Below are 17,485 nucleotides of genomic sequence, written 5' to 3'. Positions count from 1 at the left end.
TTCTCGTTTATCTTGCGATTGAGACGAAGCACTTCCTGGTTAGACTTTGAACTGGGCCAGCTGAAGTCTCACAAAATAGATAAAGCTTTATCTAGAATAAAGTAAATTGATCTTACCTCATTGTGAATGGCCTCCCTGTCTAGTACCTCTCTTAGATTCGTCACTTCCTCGCAGTACTTAATCTTTAATTCGTAAAGAGCAGCTGAGAAGTTTGCTGCCTGTTGACACGTGGCATTGAGCATAGATAGATAAACTGAAATGATGAAGGTGTAGGCAAGAATTGGATTCACGTGGTGTCTCTTGAAGCTCTCCATCTCCTCATGGACTTGTTTTAGATCGCCGTTAAGCTTCTCCATTCGAGATTTGATGTGTCTGCGTTCTTGCTCCAAGATTGAAAGCTGCATTTTTGCTCTGAAAGTTGAAGATAGAGAGAATGAAAAATTGAAAATAGAAAATAAAAAATCATAACTTACAATGTTCAAAAATGTCGATAAAGTTCTGACAGGTGGACGCGGCGGCTCTCTATCAAAATGAGTGGATGAATGTGTGCTTTGGCAGACGTCGCAGTAATAAAATGTGGCCTTTCGCTTGCAACTAGCTGTTTACGGGTTGTCGCTTCATTATTTCAAAAGAGTATAGGACTGATTTGACCCAAATGGTACTGTAGTGCAATTAAAAACTGCTCTCATCAAGGTTTCGGAAGAAGAGAAGAACAAGCTCATCAAGGAATCGGAGGAGATGATGGCTGAGGTTCGAGTTCTGGAAAAGAAGACCTGGCAAGATCTTCCGCGGAAAGATCATTCAAATCGACCCGAGTCGATTTGCATGCTATGGTGAAGTTGCTGTGCTTGATGACAACACCATTGAGATCACCGAGTTGCCAATCAAACAGTGGACTCAAGATTACAAAGAGAAGGTTTTGGAGGGATTGATGGAGAGCTCGGACGAGAAGAAATCGCCTGTTATCGCCGACTACCCACAAACTTACCTATAATATTTTTAAAAAATCTAGAATCCAAATCTATCAAAACATTTCCGGAATTCCATAATTTTTATTTTTGCTTTTTTTGCGCCTGTAAATACCTGTGAAAATTGGAATTCGAAACAAAAACCTCTCTAGCGCGGCTTAAATTTACTTTCATGTCCCACAAACTTACCTATAATATTTTAAAAAAATCTAGAATCCAAATCTATCAAAACATTTCCGGAATTCCATAATTTTTATTTTTGCTTTTTTTGCGCCTGTATATACCTGTGAAAATTGCAATTCTTCCGGAATTCAATAACTTTTATTTTTGCTTTTTTTGCGCCTGTATATACCTGTGAAAATTGGAATTCGAAACAAAAACCTCTCTAGCGCGGCTTAAATTTACTTTCATGTCCCACAAACTTACCTATAATATTTTAAAAAAGTCTAGAATCCAAATCTATCAAAACATTTCCGGAATTCCATAATTTTTATTTTTGCTTTTTTTGCGCCTGTATATACCTGTTGAAATTGGAATTCAAGACAAAAACCCCTGTAGCGCGTCTGAAAATTGATATCATGGTACAAAAACGTACCAATAATACTAAAAAAAAATTAGCAATCCATTTTCATAGAAATTCTCCCAAAATTCCAAAATTGTTTTTTTGCAAAAAAGTGCAGTCATATGTATGTAAAAAAAATGAACTCAAGACAAAAACCCCTGTAGCGCGTCTGAAAATTGATATCATGGTACAAAAACGTACCAATAATACTAAAAAAAAATTAGCAAACCATTTTTATAGAAATTCTCCCAAAATTCCAAAATTTTTTTTTGCAAAAAAGTGCAGTATGTAAAAAAATGAATTGAAGATACTTTAATTCAGGTATTTTAATTCAAAAATATATAATTATTTTAAATATTTAGTCAGATATTTTTCTTATTTTTTTCAAGAAGTTTGATCAAGTATTCTGTCGAATTAGCTCTGTTATTTTTCTATTCTCTGGCACTTGCTTATTCATGATGTTGACGAACAGCTTTTCGGTGATTTGCAGAAAAAAACGTTGACTAATGGAGAATGTTCCGTTGTTTCTTATTTGTTGTGGAACACACAAAAATTAAATTAAAAAATAATTCAAACATCTAAAAAAAAACTTCAAGAAACGAATTTTTTAAGCACTATAAGCTTTAAATTTCATATTTTAATAAAAGTAAAAATAATAACCTTGGTTCTTCATTATGTTTATAAGTTCTGGGCTTTAATGCCCAGCATATGTGAGGGTTTGTTTCCAAATCTAGGCAAAAATAAAGTAAATTTTTGCATAGGACAGTCACACCAAAGATGTCAAAAATAAATGGTTCATATGAAAGCAAAATATGTCATGCACGGGGGAGTAAATTTCACAGGAAGAAAATTTCGAGAAAAATATGAATGCGGAAAGCATCACAGGGTAGCTATAGTTACATTGTACTTGAGTATTTGTATTTTTAAACAATTGATGTCACACTTCTTGCCACGTTTCGTTGAGTTGTTGGGTGATAGCTTGAGATGCTTGTCTCACGCCATCCTTTACGAGAACCCTGGAATATGTATTTTGTAGAATTGAAATCCAGAGGTTTTTTGAGAAACTAACATTAATGATGAGAACTCCAGAATTGGTGAGGTGACTTCGAATAGTGTCTAGATGAACATCGTCCGGGATTGAGTACTTTCTGAAATAAAAAATAGATGTATTTTTTAAAATCTTTTAGCGGGAATTCAAGTTCTGGGAGAAACACTTATTGGAAAATTCAAAAGTGATCAGAAAAATTATGGCGGGGAATTCAAATTGTTTGTCTTTCAGGAGGAACTTCTGGAAAGTTATCAACTTTTTTGAAATTTTGAAAAATTATTGGATTTTTCTGGCTTTTTAGATTTTTAGAAAGTAAAACATCAAAAATTTATGGAAGATTTGGAAAACTTCTGGAACTCTTTGGTAAGTGCAAACTATTGGCGATTGATATTTGGAAAAATGAATTAACCCTAAAAAACATCCAAGCATAACCTACCTCGAAAAACTTCTTCGAAGAGTATGTCCATCGCCAGTGGATTCAAAACGTTCTCCTGAAATGCTCAACGTATCATCTGTGAGCACAACTTTAATCTCTTCTGGCATAAAATGGAAGACGTCGATTTCAATTGTGAATCCATGGCTAGTATTCGTAATTTCTCCAGCTCCAGCAACAGGTCCTGGTGATCTCGGTCGGCTTTCTGTGATCTAAATCACTTCATTTTATTTGATTACTTTGGCAGCGCACTCGGGGGAATGGGGGGCTGACTAGTTCTGCTTTTGAAAATGAAAGTTGAATTCAAAAATTCATGTTAATTTGAAAATAAATAAGAATTTATAAATTCAATCCTTTGAAAAGAATTATGTTCAAGGTTTTCGTAATTTGCCAAAAATTTCAAAAATTGGAGTTCTTCAGTTGTTACAATGGAACCCTTTCTTATTATGGTCGTTTTTCAAACTCAACTTTGCTACATTTTGACTTTAAATTTTAAAAAACTTTAGAATTTATTTGAAAAGTGTTATATACCAAGTAAGGGATTTTTAACCATTCTCCTACTGCCGATTTCCTACTACGATCTTTTGAATGATTATATCTAGTTACTGTAGGTTCAAAAAACCCCAAAAAATTGGAACATTTTCAAGCTTTCAAATTAACAATTCGTATGATTAGTCTTTTAGATAAAGTTAATTTCTGTTTTGAATCTAGTTCATAAATGCACTATGCACTTTGAATTTAGGTGCAAAAGCGGTTTCATTTGCTCTATTTGCTCACATTTGTTTTTGAAGGTAAATAGAGATTGCCAGAAAATTTTCCAACAAAAATTGTTGAAATTTCTTAATTTTTCAACCGCTTGAAATAGGAAAAAAATTACACGCTTCTAAAAATGGCAATATGCCAAAACTTTGGCTGAAAATTTTGCAAATACTAAAAAAATTTTGGCGTGTTTCATTATAATATTCGGTCAAGTTAAACTATTATAAATGTATTTAGAGTAGATCCTCGCTAACGATTTTCCTGTTCCTACTTTTTTTCGGTAGTGAGAAAATGCCTAGAGTCGTTACCTTTGTATAATAGCTATCATAAGATTGATCTGGAGGGCCTCGATGGGTACTGAAAAGTTTATTCAATCTTAAATTTAAACTTTGAACTTGAAAGTTACGGAAAAACGGTCTCCTTGTAGTTAATAGGATATCCATAAATCATATTAGAATGTGAAGAACGTGGAAATACACTGATAACATCTCCAGGTTTAGATGAGAATATTTCAGAAGCAGACGGCTTTTCAGACCAAACAGAGCCTTCAAGATAACTGTCAAGATCATCATCATCAAAATCAACATGATGCATGTTTCCAGAAAGAATAAGTGAGAGGTAACTAGGTGCTGCTTGACATGTGGAAATAGAGGAATAAGAGAAAAGCGAGAGAGTACACGATATGGCGGAGATGTATAGGAGATGAACAAACAACAAAAAGAAATAGAGAAAGAAACGAAATATAGAACATGCCTCACTTTCAATATACGTGAAAATTGTTTGAAGCGGCGCCTCGTAGTTGTGGAAACAGTGAAAACCGCGCAGCTACTACCTCGTTTATTTTTTTGAGTGTTTGTATGTATGTGTGTGTGTGCGTTTCAACTTCCTCTGTCAAGTTTTGAAGTTTTTTGAATAACCGGAAATTAAATGTTTCCTGGTGAAGTCCACTAATGATTTATGGCGTTTTCATAAAGTGTGAAAAGTTTTACGGAAATTCTTGTTTTAGAACTGAAGCAGAATTGTAGTCAGAAAATGTGGCAATTTTTTGTAGGTTTCCCTAGAATACATTAAAATGATAAACCATATGATAATCCAAATTTGAAAGTTAAGAACAAATCTAAAAATTAAAAACTTGATTGTTTCGAGGCAAAAATACACTAGAAATTGGAATCGCAAAGATGCAGACACTACAAAACAAAAGATGCAGACACAAAACAAAAGATGAAGACTACTACAAAAGATGCAGACACTACAAAACAGTCTCGCTACAAATTAGTTGACGAACTTTAGAAGTATTGCCAAAAACTGCATGGAACATTTTTTATTGAAATATCCAGTTATTAGGAAATTCATATTAAAGTTTAAGTATTTATTACTATACACACTGAATGAATATCATTATAAAACACTCTGGAAACTTTTAAATGTTAAAAAATTTCCAGTCAAACTTTTGGAAATGTAGAGCTTTTTAAACCCCTTCAATGTTTAAATGCAAATATTTGAAGCAATATAAAATATAAATATTGTAGAAAAATTATATGTTGATCGACCAATTATTGTTTTAATTTAGGAGTATTTTTATTTTTGCAGATTTTCTTCATTAATAATTTTTAAAGAGTGATTCAGACTATTTCAATTACTTCAATTATTATTGTTGACCTTTAAAAAATTAGCTTTAACAATTTAAGTAACTAACCTGACTTTGTGAAACGTACTGCTTCTGAGGTTCCCGTTGTACACTTCTACTGTATCGCCCAGTCATCTGAAATTAAATATTTATATTTCTAACAGATTCACACGATTCAATCCTAAAAGAAAACGGGCCGTGACCACTTGACACACCTGTTTTGTAGGTATTGAAACGGTCACTTGCACTTTTATAGAGAATGACATTGCAGGGGGGAGAGAAGAATTTTTAGAATATTTGTTTTGTCAAAAATGAGTTAGTGAAACTCGGAACAGAAGGTCATATGACATGAGAAATCAGGAACGAAACAAAAATTGCAAAAAAATGAAGACACATGACGGCAAGAAACTTTTTTTTTTTTAAGTTTTCAACGAAAGACCGGAAGGGAGAGCAGAAATTTTTTTTGAGATTTCTGTGTACTTTTTTAAAACTCACGAACTAATTGATAAATTAAATTGGAAAGGAGAACAAATAAATATTCCCAATTCCGTGTTTTTATTGGTTTTGCTTCTATTTTCTGACGAGTCGGAAATAGGTATAAGCTACGAATTTTTTTTTAATTTCAAAAAAAATATATTAAGGTTTTTTGGTTTTCTAGTTTTCTAAAAATTAGTTTCATTTTGAAAATTAAAAAAAAATTTAATTTTTTAAAAATTTTTTAATATTTTGGCTTTGCACAGAAATCCAAAAAAGGATCTAAAGTGAGTATAGCAAAAAAAATTATGACCCAAAGAATCAAAATTTCATCTCTTAGAAAATTTGCTAAAATTTCTGTTTATTAGGTTTTTTTAGTTAAAGAAAAAATATTCAAGCTATTGAAGGTGAGGTTCTAACTTTTAATGGCGTTTTTCAAAACCCACTGTATTTTTATCAAGGCATCTCAATTGGAAATACACTATAAAAATATAAAGTTAGTTGTAATGGCACAAATCACACACTAATTGTGACACGTGATGTTTTAAAGATTGATTTAAATTAGGATAATTTTCAGATAATTATAATACTTCTAGCAAACAACTCAAATTCTTTTTTTGTATTTTTCTATATGTGGGTACATATTACAAACAATTCTTAACATTTTCCATGTGAGTGCATAATTCTTAACTATGTAGATTCCACAAACTTTTTTCAATATTGTTTTGAAGAAAAAACTACTTTAGAAAACATCTGTACAAAGAAACCAAATAAGATGAAGAAGAAAAGACGAGCAGAAACACTTTTTTCTTCTTTGCCAACTGAGTCACATCGATGCACAAGGCACGTACCGCTGGCCGGCCAACCGTTTTATTGCTGAGCAAAGTGATAAGAGAGAAGGACAACATGGACGAAAAAGGGGGAGAAAAGAATAGGGAAATTATTTGAAAGGGCAAAAGAGAGTATGGGAGGTATTAGGTTAAATGTCAACGACTCTATTACAGTTGACATGAATTGGTGATTAGGCAATGTAGGTGGGAATGTGAAAAGAGAAAGAAGGTATTGAGCATTCAAAATATGCATCGAAAAAAGTATTGTGGTGACTTTCAAGGGACCATCAAATTATTCCAGATGCTTATTCGAAAAAGGCAAAGTTTTTAGTTTGTATGCTATTCAGGCTACTTCATTTTCAGGCAAATTTTGGAGTACTGTATGTGGAAGTTTAACTCATGGGTGTCGTTCGGCAATTTTTTTTTCGTCGACAATTTTGGCAAATCGGCAAATCGGCAAGTTGGCGGTTTGCCGAACATCAATTCGCCGGGACTTTTAGAGGGATTTGTTAAAAGGCGGAAACTGTGCCTCTTTGAAATTGTGTTCCCTTCTTTAGGCATTTTCATATATTTTTGGTGATAATAGATGTAGGAACATTCATAGGATGGGAACAATTTTGCCGACTAAAATTGAAATTTTAAAATTTCCAAAAAAAATTTGCAAAACCACAATTTGCTGGAAGTTTTCATTTCTGCCAATTTGGCGATTTTTTTTTAAATCGTTTGCCGCCCAGTTCTGGTTTAACTGCTGTATTAATAAGAAAAGTTATTACAGGAACACAAAATTGTGAGAATGCGTGTTGGGCAACATATTTTACGCGCAAAATATCTCTTAGAGAAAGCTACAGTACCACTTTAAATGACTCTTGCGTCGATTTATTTACGGGGCTAGATTTTTGAAATGAAAAATTATTTCTTCGCATTATTTTTTCATTTTTTTCTTACAGTTAAATGTAATATTCTATCGATAAATAAATTGTTTTAATTTTTTTAAAAATAAAACCGAGCCCGTAAATCGACGCAAACGCTACAGTAGTAATTTGGAGAAGTACTGTAGTTCTCGCTGCAAGATATTTCATGAGTCTCAAAGTTTTGTGCTCCCGTAATAACTGTACAAATCTGCAGCAGTGCTCAAAAATTCTTGGCAGTTTACCAAAAACTGTCACTGAAATTTTTTTTTGTTTCACAATAGACTTTGAAGACTATTTTACAAACTTTTCACTGTACCACAATTTTCATTATTATTTGAAACTAAATTCTCGAAACCAAACAATGCGACTCCACTATCTTAAAATAAAGAGCGAAAAGAACAAGTTTAAACAAAGATAAACCGCAAGACGAGGAAGGCTTTAGATGAAATGTCATGCGGGAAAAAAAGTGAAATACGAAAAAAAGAAGTGACGATCTGTATTATAGATAACGACAACAACTTCTTCTCAAGAGGCAGACATTCACATAGTCAGCGAGAATCATTTATGACAATAGAAATGAAAAGGTAGTGGTATGAGAGAGAGAGAGAGAGAGAGAGAGAGAGAGAGAGAGAGAGAGAGAGAGAGAGAGAGAGAGAGAGAGAGAGAGAGAGAGAGGAGAAAAGAAAAAGAAAAAGAAAAGAAAACGGTATTAAAAAAATAGTAAAACTGGAGGAAGAGAGAAATAAAGGCTGTGCACATTTACACTGAAATTATGTTTGAATTCCTCGGCACAAAATGTACGTAAACAATATACGGTTCTGTACACTACTGACACATCGGGAAAGAAGAAAATTGGGCGAAAAAAAGAAGAAGCAATATTTATACAAACATTTGGGAAACGAACGAACGAAGATACGACGGAGAGTTCAGATTTCTTTCCTTTTGTGTGTGTGTCACGAGAACAATTCCTATTTTATACTAACACTTGTACTATAGTTTTTTTTGCGTTTTTTTCTGTTCGGTAGTCATAGTGCCACGTAATTCCTCAGACTGTCACGCTGGGAAATATTTCAGTTGAATCCTGGGCGCTCAATTGAAATTTTCATTAAAAGTGATGTATACAGAGATGGACGGAAAACGATTTTTTCGACAAATTGGCAAATCGGCAATTTGCCAAAATTCCAAATTTCCGGCATATCGACAATTTGCCGAAATTGAAAATTACCGACAAATTGGCAGTTTGTCGGAATTGAAAATTTCCGGCAAATCGGCAAATCGCCGGAAATGAAAATTTTCGGAAACTCAGCAAACTGAAAATTTGCCGATTTGCCGAATTTGTCGACAAAAAAACTGCCGAACTGTAATTGCCGCCCAGACCTGATTCATATTCACATGTTTTCCTTTTCGAATCCTTTTTTCTCAACAAGATTCGTTCATAATAGAAAAAACATAGAAAGGCAACAACATAAAAAAATTTGGAAAAAAAGTGGAATTAGTTGTAAACAATGAAAGGCACATTTGATAGGAAAAAAAGAAATCTGGGAAGCTGTAAGTATAATAACCCGCAACATGGAATTCTAGCACTGAAATGGGCAGAGATTTAAAATGATGTTTCCTGATCTGATTGCATGTGTTTTTGACGGCAAAGCTGTTCGAGGCGGTTGATTCCAATTGAACGATCATCTTCTTGAGCAATTTGCCATTGTTGGAGCAGAATGTTCATGTAGATAGTTTCAGCGAAATATCTGCAAAAAAAACGAAATATTTGAATACAATCCATGAAGACTCACTTTTGATAATGTGAAGTGTGAGCTGTTGGGAAGACCAATTTAAAATCTCCAATTCGTTCAAGTTCGTCTTCAAATTCAACCAAAGCTCGAGTATCTTCTGGGGTGAGCCGTTTGAAAATTCGATTATCGATTACTCCAAGTTGATCTTTATAAGCAGCAACCCATGAAGCTTCTTTGATCAATTGTTCACGATTCTTCCTTCCATTACGGGGACGGGTGCTATAATCCGCATCACTGAGCTTGTCGAAACTGAAAAATTTAGATATCATTAACTGTGTCGGGGTACTGTAGGATTACTGTAGGGTTACTGAATAGGGCATTGTAGGGTTACTGTATTTTCGGAAATTTTTATTTTTTGTTTTTGCCAGGCTAATGAGTCGGGGTACTGTAGGAGTAATGTAGGATTAATGTAGGATTACTGCAGGGTTACTGTAATATTGAAAAATCTGAATTTTCGTTATTAAAAAGATAATGGGGTTGGGTACTGCAGGGTTACTGTAGTTTCGGAAATTTTGAGTTCTCGTTTTTTGAAAGGATATTAGGTCGAGGTACTGTAGGACTACTGTCGGGTTACTGTAGTTTCGGAAAATCTGACTTTTCGAAAATTGAAGAATGTTTCAGAAACTGCTGAGAACTTTTGAAAAACTAAGGAGAAAAAAAATTTTTGGAAAGTTTTAGAAACTTCTGGTAACTTGTGGGAAATTTTCAAAAAATTCGAGAATCTTCTACAAACTTGTGAAAAATTCTGAGAAGGTCCTGAAAACAATTTTGGTTAGAAAATTTTCAAACTCTCCAGCAAATCAAACAATGTTCCAATTGCAAAAACGCGGGAAATATTGGAAATTAGCAACGGCTTTTAAAGCTTTTTTTTTTGGAAATTTTCTCTGTTTTTTTTATTCTAGCAGTGTATATTACCTTGGAGGAACATATACTCCTGCCAAATTGAGTACATCCTTTGCAAGTGGAGCCTTCACAGAAACATCAAGTGGAGTTCCCGAATGAAGAGAAGGTGAAATATTGACTTCCAACAACCACGGTTTATAGTCTTCATCCAATATAATATCAATTCCAAAAAGTTCATAACAAATGAATTCCTGTTCCAAGAATCGTGACATGTGCTCTCTGATTGGTTTTTCAGTTGAAATGAATGCTTTAATGATGACTTCTTCAATTTCTCTCTGAATCTTTTCACGATCTACACCCATTTCATCAAAGTGTTCCCATAAATGGTGTAGAGTCCATTTTGGTACTGGTTTATTGGCAACGCCGTCGGCTTCAGCTAATTTGTTGATACTGTAATGAGGGGGGTTTGAAAAATTAGTGGGGGGGGGGGGGGGGGGGGGCCAATAATTGAATTTTTATTGTTTTTTTCTGGCGACATTTATCTCCGAATTTCTCAGAAAAAGTTGAACTTTAAAAATTCGACAAAATATTTTTTTATTAACTCACAAAAAATTCTACATATATAAATAGTTTCACCACAGGGGTGGTAAACGATTTTTTCCGGCAAACCGGCAAGTTGCCGGAATTGAAAATTTTCGGCAAATCGGCAAACTGCCGGAATTAAAAATTTCTGGCAAACTGGCAATTTGCCAAATTTGTCGACAAAAAATTGCCAAACAGCAGCATCATACATTTTTTATAAAATTTTTTCCGGTTTTCAAAAAACCGAAAATTTTCGTTCTGAATACAAACTTTTTTTTCTAGTTTTTCGGTTTTTCCGGTTTTCAAAATTTTTTAAAGTTTTTTTTATTTTCACTGAAAATCATCGAGATATTTTCGATTAAATGCTTGGGAATCAGAGCTGTTGCAAAAAAATTTTCGACCAAAAACAAAAAAAAACAAGCAAATTTCGATTTTTTTCATCATAACAGTTTTGAAAAACAATATTTTTTGTGTTTTTGGTGCGAAAAACGTAAAAAATCCAAAAAACAACAGTCCTGTTGAGGATATTTTGAGTCCTATAAGCACTTTTTTCATGAAAAAAAAACAAACCTATAATTAGTGAGATGCATATATTTGTTAGAGATAGTTGAGACCGAGTGACTGTATCTGAAAATAAGAAAAATTTCAAAAATTTCAAATTCAAATTCAAAAAAAATCAACTTACGGTACACTGGCAAACCGGACCAATCCTTGATCATAAATATAAACACGTAGTGGTTCAAATGTTGGAACATACGCGTAGAGACGAAGATCGAATTTTGCACGATTAATGGTCAGTGGACGTTCAATATAACTGAATTTATATTAATTTTTGGAATTTTTCTTTGGAAATTGATATATTGAGAGAAAAAATAGAAAAACGAACTGCTGAGCGACAAGAGTTGCAGTTGTTGGAAAATCTTTCGGTTTTCTAGTAACAGAAATTCCCGTTCCACGAGCTGATGCTGGCTGGAAAATAGTTTTTTTTATAAATCTTCTATTAAAAGTCCTCTTTAAATTTACCGGTTTGACGATAACATGTCTCGATGCATCCGTCTCCAAGTATTTCAAAAGTTCTTGTCGATCAGTTGGAAGAATATATGTGAATGGCATAATATCGAATTCGCCTTCAAAACGTTCTTGCTGCTTTCGAATGTGCATCCATAACCGATCCTTTCGTCCAATATGAAATGCTCCAGGGAAATGATTAACTTTTTGATGTGGTTGGAGAGCTCGATATTGGGCTGATTTCAGATGACGACCCCAATATCCGACATAGAACAGAGATTCGTCGACGACCTGGAAAAATTCATTTTTGAATTATTAGAGGCAACTGAATTTACTTTTTGCGCCTACAGTAGTCCTACAGTACTCCAGTACTTTAAAATAAAAAGGTACTGTGAGAGTAATCTACGGGTACTATAAGATTACTGTATCAAAAAAATCCGCTTTTTGAAAAGTCCATTCAATTTTCCCTTTTTTTATTTTTTTTAAATTTTTTTAAATCCAACAAACTCAACGACTTTTCAAAAGGCGATATTTTTAATACAGTAATCTACAGTACTTCTATAGTACATCTACAGTACCCTAAAGCACTTATTGTAATCATAATCCTCCATTAATTGGAACTAAACACATTTTTCTGAAACTACAGTACCATACAGTACAATTATAGCTTTAAATACCAGAAACTTGTCAAAATATATTCAAAAAATGGTGTAAAAAAGATAAAATTTTTAATTTTTTTTTTACTAAATGTTCACAAAAATTGCGACTTGATAGGAAATGTAGAGCGTTACAGTACTCTGAAATATCACCCAAAAAACCGGATATTTTTTTTGAAATTTTTTAAAAATTAGTTGGTTTTGCAGTTCTAAAAGGGAATTTGCGCATTTAAGAGCCAATTTTTTATACATTTTCTTTTTTTTTAAATCATACTGGACATTCCAAAAAATTTAAAGCAACATCCACATTTTACGAATTTTACGAAATTTTCAAGTTATTTTTTCTGTTCTTAATATCATTTTTTCAATTTCAACTAACCGTAAAATGACTGGCTGCCAACGTTTGACGCATGACAATTGGTAGAAGACTATTGTGACACCATGTCAATCTTGCTTGAATCTTTCTGGCGGGTTTTGTTACCTGGAAAATACATTTTGGTTTATTATGTTTGGAACACTAAATTCTGAGAATACGTAACATATCTGACGAGCAAAATATATAAATATCTCGTAGCGAAAACTACAGTAATTCTTTAAAGAACTACTGTAGCACTTATGTTGATTTACGAGCTGGATTTTCGAAGTTAATTTCCTTTCGAATTGTGACATCGATATTTAATTTTCCTCGGATTTTTCGTTGTTTTTTCTTGTCATTTCGATTCTTTTTTTAATAATTCATCAATGAATGGCAAAAAAGCGAATAAAAATCAGTAGTCATTTAACAAATTACTGTAGTTTTCGCTACGAGATATTAAAATATTTTGCGCGTCAAATATGCTGTGCAATACGCATTTTAATTAATCATACTTTAGTCCCCTTTGTGTAGAATCGAATTGTTGGTGGAACATCCGTGAACTGACTAGATTTGAGAAATGGCGCCGCATTTCCATTCTCTTTCTTCGTACTACTCGAAACAATCGGGCAAGACAGAACTTTCTTGGATCTTTTCACTTTTGTCGTCGTCTTGCTCAATCCAACAATTTCAATATCATTACAATTTTCTTCTTCATCTTCTTCGTCGATAGCCTTCAAACGAGATGACGTGAGACACGATGTCACAAGCTCACTCAGACCACACATTCGTTGTTCATCTGAAAATTGGAGTGTTGATAGATATATATAATGAGAGAGAAATGAGATGGAATAATAAATATTTATTTATTTTTTTGAGTTAAAATTGGGTGAAGGGAGTGCAAAACAAAACTCAAATATCTACTAATCTCTAGTTATTTTTAGTTTTTCTTTACGGGAAAAAACAAAATGGCAGTTTTTAACTCAGAAATTTTTCGGCAACTTTTTTGTCGACCAATTCGGCAAACTGCCGGTTTGCCGATTTGCCATTTGCCGAACATCAATTTGCCGGAAGTGTTTAGGGGGATTTTTTTATAATACGGAAACACTTAAAACTGTGCTTTTTTGAAATTTTTTTCCCGTTTTCTTTAGATATTTCATATAATTTTTTTACTTTTTAAAATAAATGTAGGAACATTCATAGGACGCGTACAATTTTGCCGATTAAAATTTAAATTCTGAAATTTCCAAAAAAAAGTGTGTAAAACCACAATTTGCCAAAAATTTTCAGCGATTGCCGTTTTTCCGGCAAATTCGGCCAATTTCCGGTTTGCCGATTTACCAGAAATTTTCAATTCCGGCAAGTTCACCAGTTTGCCGTTTTTCCGGCACATTGCCGGTTTGCCAATTTGTCGGAAATTTTCAGTTCCGGAAAATTGCCTATTTGCCGGAAATGTTCAATTCAGGCTATTTGGCGGTTTGCCGATTTGCCGGAAATATTCAATTCCGGTAACTTGCCGATTTGCCGGAAAAATCGTTTGCCGCCCACCCCTGATATAAAGTTTGAACAATTTTTTAATGTGGGGAAAAATTTCCTGCAAATTTGGCAAAATTATCAGAAAAAAAATTTCCAGTAAAAACGTTTTTTTAGAGAGAAAAGTACTAAAACTCCTTAAATTGTTGCCATAATCGTAAAACGTGATAAGCACATTTTTCTGATTCTCTTAAAAATAAATTCAGAATGGCTACATTTTCTGTAGGATTTTTCATTTAAAAAAAGCCAAAAAAAAAGTGAGCTCAACAACGTTTTTCTGTGAGTAAAAAAGCTGTCATTTTGCTTTTTCTTTCTCGTAAAGCAAGACAAAAAAAAATAAAACTAAAGATTAGTATCCGAGAGTTCTTTGTTTTGTTTTCTTGGTAGTTTTTTCCCTAGTTTTCTGCCATCACTCACTCATAGTTTAAAACGTATGTATCTCTAATCACTATATCATCTCCTATTTCTCACTAAGCCCCCCCCCAGCAGCAGTAATCTTCATGCTCTCTCCTCAAAGGGTGGTAGTGATGGTGGTGTCAACGGAGACAAAAAGAGATACATCACTACACAATTATTTTTTTGTTTATTTGAACGTTATAGGTGTAAAGCGACGACGAGCGAGAAGAAGAAGAAGAAGAACAGAGTGAGAAGTGAACGAAAAAGTGTCGTGATTGTTATGGTGGTAACGGCGGGGAAGTAAATGTGTTTTATGCGGTGTCTGGCAACGAAGTTAGGGCTCTCTTGAGCATCTTCTTTTTTTTGACTTTTGTTTTTTTGCTGGTTTTTTATTTGTCATTTCTACTATTTTTGCAACGCAACTGTAACAAAAATACCTTGAAAAAGTGATTTTTTTCGAATTTCCTCCAAAATAGGGCGCCAAATACGGCTTCTTTATGGTAACTTTAGGAGTCCGTCAAAAAAAAAATTGCACCTTTTGTATTAAAAGAATATATAATTTTTTCAATTTGAACATAGTTTCTACAATTTTTATATATTTTAAAAAAATATAATTTCTGCAATTCTGAAATTATTTCAGCAATTTTTATATTTACAAAAAAATAATTTCTACAGTTTTAAGAAAATTTATTATTTCTGCAACTTTTTTAAAAATAAAATTCCTGTCAGTAAATTTAATTTTTTATCAGTGGGGAAATGGTCAAATTTCATAGTGAAACTTTAAAAAAAATTGTTAACTGTTTTTATTTCAAAAAAAAAAGAAAGATATTTCTATGTTTTTAGCTTGAAATCTACCTATAATTATTCTACAAAAATGTTTTTTTTTCTCAAAAAGTACAAAAAATCCAGGAAAAATTTTTTTTGGTCATGTTTGTTTGGAATTTTTTTTCAAATTTTCTCAAGTAAATAATTTAAAAATTCTCCTTTTCTATAGAAATATAATTTCTATTTTTCAAACTGTAATCTGTTCTTTTTGGTATTTTTTGGCATTAAAACTAAAATTTTTATAAAAATTTCAAAGATTTTAGTAAATATAAATTCTCATTAACGCTAGAAGCTTTTTCACAGATTTTCTTTCGCTTCAACAAAATTCTTGAGCATCATAAAACAATGTCTACGACTTCATGCTTTTGAAGCTTTATCTTTTGAGATGAAGTACTACTTATGCTCTCTTCAACAGAAAAAATTTCAAAAAAAAAAGAGAAGCGCTTGTGGAAATAGTTGAATTTTTAGGTTAGAGGAAGATCGACAAGCGGATAAAACAAAAACTCAAGGGACTAGTTTTTCGTAGATTTCTCAACGGAAAACCTAAAGTTTATTATTTTTAAAAGAGATATTTAATTTAAGATTAGAGATTTTTTTGGGCGAAAAGGTTTGAGAAAATGAAAAACAACTTGTGATTTCTAATAAAATGACGGTGAGAAAAAGAAGATGTCGAATACAAAAATAAACAACCATCTATGATCATTTAGTAATCGGAACGTCGAATCAAAAACTAGAATTGTGACTTTTTTAAAAAGAAGTTTTTAAAAAATTCGATTTGAAAATGTTTTTTTCGTCGCATTTTTTCACTACCATTGAGCCCCGCAAAATTGCTCAAAAAGTGGATTTTTGCATATTTCCAATTACTTTTCAATCTTAAAAAAATTTTGTTTTAAAAATCTAAAAACTTTTCAGAAGAAACTTCCATAAAGATGCCAATTTTTTCGAAAAAAAAATATTGGATTTTCTTTTCAATCTGAAATTTGTTTTCACCCAACTTAAAAAATTCCCGATTTTTTCTCAAAAAAATAATAAAAATTTCATAAAAAGCTTCCTCGTGTCTCGTTTCGTGTCTGGATAATAATCCAGACACGAAATTTGGCGCCAAATATGGTAACCGGTCTCGACACGACAAATAGTTGTTAGTTGCAAAAAGGTGTGCGCCTTTAAAGAGTACTGTAATTTCCAATTCTATTTTAAAAATTTTTACTCACATTTTCTAAAACTTATATGTTTCAAAAGAAAAACTATGAAAAATTGATTAAAAACTCCGTAGCGCGGAAAGTTTGAAATTACAGTACTCTTTAAAGGCGCACACCTATTTACATTAACAAAAAATGTCGCTTCGAGACAAAATTTTGCATCTGGGTAAAATTTTAATGAAAAAAAAGCTCAGCAATTCAAAATTTAAAAAGTCTCGAGAGTACTGAAAAAATGCAATTTTTACAAATTTTCAGATCAATTTTTCTGTTTCTCGCCACGGAAAGTGAAGGATTTGCCATAAAGACAAAACAAAAAAAGCTAAAAAATTTTGTCAAAAAACTTCCGGTAATTACCTGTTGTCTCTTCAGCTCCATCATCATAGCTGTCGATTCGATTCAAATCTGTGTCACTTGATGTATGAGACACACTCGGTGCAGAGGAATACCCGCTACTCATCTGAAATATATTTCTTTTATTAAAAATTATGTGAGAAAATATATGTATAAATATTGGAAAAAGGAATAAGGATGTGTCTGTCTGTGTTGACCGAGATAAAGTATGTCTGTGTGTGTGTAATAAAGCAGGAGACTGAGATAGAGAAAACGGGAGAGCCGGAATTTTTTCCGAGTGCTCTTTTTCTAGTTGTTTTATTTTACATGTTACATATCTCAAATCTCGAATGGCTTCC

The 17,485-nt window shown here is 32.8% G+C and overlaps 3 protein-coding genes, 2 non-coding genes and 1 pseudogene across 7 annotated transcripts; 2 read left to right on the top strand and 4 right to left on the bottom strand.

Annotated features, from left to right (window-relative positions):
• Nucleotides 1–39: 39 nt before the first annotated feature.
• On the bottom strand, nucleotides 40–404 carry K08E5.6 (uncharacterized protein; the record flags this gene model as incomplete). Its single annotated transcript, NM_001379883.1, has 2 exons — nucleotides 40–60; nucleotides 117–404. 2 exons carry the CDS (start codon nucleotides 402–404, stop codon nucleotides 40–42), a joined length of 309 nt encoding a protein of 102 aa, NP_001367258.1.
• Nucleotides 405–681: 277 nt separating this feature from the next.
• On the top strand, nucleotides 682–978 carry K08E5.4 (annotated as a pseudogene). The gene has a single exon. A coding segment is annotated over exon 1 (297 nt).
• A 1,333-nt stretch (nucleotides 979–2,311) lies between these two features.
• Nucleotides 2,312–4,430, bottom strand: ZK1128.7 (SHSP domain-containing protein). Its single transcript, NM_066851.4, has 5 exons — nucleotides 4,177–4,430; nucleotides 4,079–4,127; nucleotides 3,015–3,223; nucleotides 2,600–2,678; nucleotides 2,312–2,546 (listed from the first exon to the last, which is right to left on the bottom strand). Exons 1-5 carry the CDS (start codon nucleotides 4,362–4,364, stop codon nucleotides 2,454–2,456), a joined length of 618 nt encoding a protein of 205 aa, NP_499252.2. The 5' UTR covers nucleotides 4,365–4,430; the 3' UTR covers nucleotides 2,312–2,453.
• Nucleotides 4,431–4,524: 94 nt separating this feature from the next.
• Nucleotides 4,525–4,655, top strand: ZK1128.9. The gene has a single exon (NR_052678.1). It is a non-coding gene; the product is annotated as an Unclassified non-coding RNA ZK1128.9 (non-coding RNA).
• A 3,544-nt stretch (nucleotides 4,656–8,199) lies between these two features.
• Nucleotides 8,200–8,291, bottom strand: ZK1128.10. Its single transcript, NR_052677.1, has one exon. It is a non-coding gene; the product is annotated as an Unclassified non-coding RNA ZK1128.10 (non-coding RNA).
• Nucleotides 8,292–9,024: 733 nt separating this feature from the next.
• Nucleotides 9,025–17,253, bottom strand: ttll-4 (Tubulin polyglutamylase ttll-4; the record flags this gene model as incomplete). 2 transcript variants are annotated; one of them, NM_001027814.4, is made up of 10 exons in its annotated part: nucleotides 9,032–9,357; nucleotides 9,403–9,651; nucleotides 10,318–10,695; nucleotides 11,398–11,454; nucleotides 11,513–11,641; nucleotides 11,714–11,796; nucleotides 11,851–12,126; nucleotides 12,871–12,972; nucleotides 13,359–13,642; nucleotides 17,151–17,253. In NM_001027814.4, the coding sequence occupies 10 exons, from the start codon at nucleotides 17,251–17,253 to the stop codon at nucleotides 9,213–9,215; spliced, it is 1,806 nt and encodes a 601-aa protein (NP_001022985.1). In that variant the 3' UTR covers nucleotides 9,032–9,212. The 2 variants fall into 2 exon arrangements, with proteins under 2 accessions (NP_001022986.1, NP_001022985.1); NM_001027815.6 differs by lacking the exon at nucleotides 17,151–17,253 and having other exon boundaries at nucleotides 9,025–9,357.
• Nucleotides 17,254–17,485: the final 232 nt, after the last annotated feature.

This window comes from Caenorhabditis elegans, chromosome III (assembly GCF_000002985.6).
Source record: "Caenorhabditis elegans chromosome III".
Lineage (NCBI taxonomy): Eukaryota > Metazoa > Nematoda > Chromadorea > Rhabditida > Rhabditidae > Caenorhabditis > Caenorhabditis elegans.
The sequence above is the reverse complement of the archived record's forward strand: the minus strand, read 5'-3'. Positions and strand labels throughout refer to the sequence as shown.

What these genes read in the sequence shown, in the direction of transcription:
- ZK1128.7 (NM_066851.4), bottom strand. Translation starts at nt 4,364, where the DNA reads ATGCATCATGTTGATTTTGATGATGATGATCTTGACAGTTATCTTGAA. An exon ending in TACAAGGAGACCGTTTTTCC is followed by an intron (nt 4,128 to 4,176) that starts GTAACTTTCAAG and finishes TAAACTTTTCAG; the next exon opens with TACCCATCGAGGCCCTCCAG. An exon ending in CTGGAGTTCTCATCATTAAT is followed by an intron (nt 2,547 to 2,599) that starts GTTAGTTTCTCA and finishes TACATATTCCAG; the next exon opens with GGTTCTCGTAAAGGATGGCG.